The sequence below is a fragment of the Eleginops maclovinus genome, chromosome 16, assembly GCF_036324505.1.
Source record: "Eleginops maclovinus isolate JMC-PN-2008 ecotype Puerto Natales chromosome 16, JC_Emac_rtc_rv5, whole genome shotgun sequence".
NCBI lineage: Eukaryota > Metazoa > Chordata > Actinopteri > Perciformes > Eleginopidae > Eleginops > Eleginops maclovinus.
Genome location: NC_086364.1, coordinates 24,482,102 through 24,484,601, shown reverse-complemented (window position 1 = coordinate 24,484,601; position 2,500 = coordinate 24,482,102). Strand labels below are relative to the sequence as shown.

At 49.1% G+C, this 2,500-nt stretch overlaps 1 protein-coding gene across 6 annotated transcripts in view; it reads right to left on the bottom strand.

The window, feature by feature from the left end:
• The window catches only part of LOC134878289 (MAGUK p55 subfamily member 2-like), a 10,906-nt gene that overhangs the window by 4,579 nt on the left and 3,827 nt on the right, over window positions 1-2,500 (bottom strand). For 5 of the 6 annotated variants that reach the window (XM_063904229.1, XM_063904230.1, XM_063904232.1 and 2 more), the window contains 4 exons: window positions 2,224-2,343; window positions 1,915-2,049; window positions 1,404-1,506; window positions 769-837 (listed from right to left, as the gene is read on the bottom strand). In XM_063904229.1, the coding sequence (XP_063760299.1) occupies window positions 769-837; window positions 1,404-1,506; window positions 1,915-2,049; window positions 2,224-2,343 (427 nt within the window). The remainder of the gene's footprint in view (window positions 1-768; window positions 838-1,403; window positions 1,507-1,914; window positions 2,050-2,223; window positions 2,344-2,500) is intronic. The other variant, XM_063904231.1, reaches the window with a different exon arrangement.

Here is a 2,500-nt window from a genome sequence, read left to right as displayed (position 1 = left end):
GGTCAGAGGAGAACAGGTCAGAGAGGAGAACAGGTCAGAGGAGAACAGGTCAGAGAGGAGAACAGGTCAGATGAGAACAGGTCAGAGGAGAACAGGTCAGAGAGGAGAACAGGTCAGAGAGGAGAACTGGTCAGATGAGAACAGGTCAGAGAGGAGAACAGGTCAGAGGAGAACAGGTCAGAGAGGAGAAAAAGTCAGAGGAGAACAGGTCAGAGAGGAGAACAGGTCAGAGAGGAGAACAGGTCAGAGAGGAGAACAGGTCAGATGAGAACAGGTCAGAGGAGAACAGGTCAGAGAGGAGAACAGGTCAGAGAGGAGAACTGGTCAGATGAGAACAGGTCAGAGGAGAACAGGTCAGAGAGGAGAACAGGTCAGAGGAGAACTGGTCAGATGAGAACAGGTCAGAGGAGAACAGGTCAGAGGAGAACAGGTCAGAGAGAACAGGTCAGAGGAGAACAGGTCAGAGGAGAACAGGTCAGAGGAGAACAGGTCAGAGGAGAACAGGTCAGAGAGGAGAACAGGTCAGAGAGGAGAACAGGTCAGAGGAGAACAGGTCAGAGAGGAGAACAGGTCAGAGGAGAACAGGTCAGAGAGGAGAACAGGTCAGAGGAGAACAGGTCAGAGAGGAGAACAGGTCAGAGAGGAGAACAGGTCAGAGGAGAACAGGTCAGAGAGGAGAACAGGTCAGAGAGGAGAACAGGTCAGAGGAGAACAGGTCAGTGTCGTGTTTTATTTACTGATATCATTTTATTACCGCCCAGCTGTTACCTGCGTTCTTGGTCGTCACGTACATCATCTTTTTCTTCTTCTTCCCTCCAACACCAGTACACAGATTTCCTGTCTCACAAAGACAGGACAGAGAGGTCAGTTCATGATCCGTCATCAGGTTTTACTCCCCCAGACTCATATGAATAAAGCCTCCCTTTCAGGAGGTCAGAGCCAGAGAGATTTGGAGGCTGTGATTCACTCTGAATAAACGGACAGTATACACTGGTACCAGATATTTATATTTATATATAGACGCACAGTTCCCCGGCAGATGGAAGTGTGAACCAGACTGCAGCGTGAATCAATGGGACAATCATCACATTGAGAATGTAAACTTTAGACAACCTGTATAATAATTCCTCTTTGTTTTTGTTATTTCTATAAAGTTTTATTTATTTATATTGTTCTTGTATTATTAATTCATCTAAATTATTAACTTTTTTCCACTTTTTATTATTTTTATTTATTTGATTTTTTATCAATGTTTCTATTCCCACCATTTGTATTTTAATGGATGGTTTCTCTCTCTGTGTGGATTCAGCTGCATGGACATGTGTGTGTAAGGGTGCTGCGCTAATTACAAGATAGTAATAAAGCTGTGTTATCTTTGCTCTCGTTCGTCTGGGTTCAGTCACCTGCAGGAGGCAGCTCCACGTCCCTCTTCACAAACGCCTTCCTCTTCTCCTCTAGCATCTGACTCGGGATCAGCCCGGCACTGCCGCCCTCCACATGCAGCGCCTGCAGAAACGCACCGTGCACCTGCATTAGAATAACTCTGATTCATGGATAGTTTGAGGAAACCTCAGACAGAACGAAGACCCCCTGAGCATCTGAGGCTGGAGCACAGAGACCACTGAACATTTATTCATCAGTGTAGGAGCCGAATGTGTTCTACCTATTATTGGTGGTGGTCCTGGAGTTTGGGGCGGAGTTAGTGGGTGTTTAACCTGGCTGCTCTCACCTGCTCAGTGAGGTTTTGTAAGAAAGAGGGGGGGGGGGATAGGCGGATTTTTCTGTTGACGGCATATTTTAAACTGAAATCTACTCTGCTGTGTTCCTGTTCAGACGTTAGTCAACAGGGAATACTCAGGTCTCTGAGCCGGCAGGAGGACCAGCAGACCTCGTGAGAGCTGGTCGTATCCCCACCTGCCACCAGTTGACGTCGTCCTGATTGACGATCTGCAGGATGTCTCCGGTCTCGAACCTCAGGCCGGCCTCCTTACAGGGGATCAGGTTGTCGTGGGCGGGGTCGTAGTCGTAGTGACACTTGAAGAACACCTGCTGAAACACACCTGCATGTCCTCAACACTGCGTACCACAATTCACTTCATATCAATATCACTTTATCCGGATTCCTGTGGATTCAGGGTGGTTGACGGGGGGGGGGGAATCCTCTGTGTCTATATCCTACAGTAGCCCCTGTGGGTCCACTCTCTGAGAGTCTGTATCCCTCACCTTCCTGGGTGGGATGGCTTCATGGTAACTGGGCAGGATCTTCAGTACCACAGATCCACTGGTGGCCTGCAGCTCTTCCTGCAGAACTCTGGCATCCTGACCCACCTCCCGCCCATTCACCTGCACACACAGCAGACAGAAGAGACACCGACGGGTCAATTACTACCACCTAGCACCGGAGGCGGGAGAGGAAAGGTCACCAGGCTTACAGCAACAATCTGTTCTGTCTGCTGCCGTCTGGCAGACGGTACCGCAGCATCCGGACCAAGACCACCAG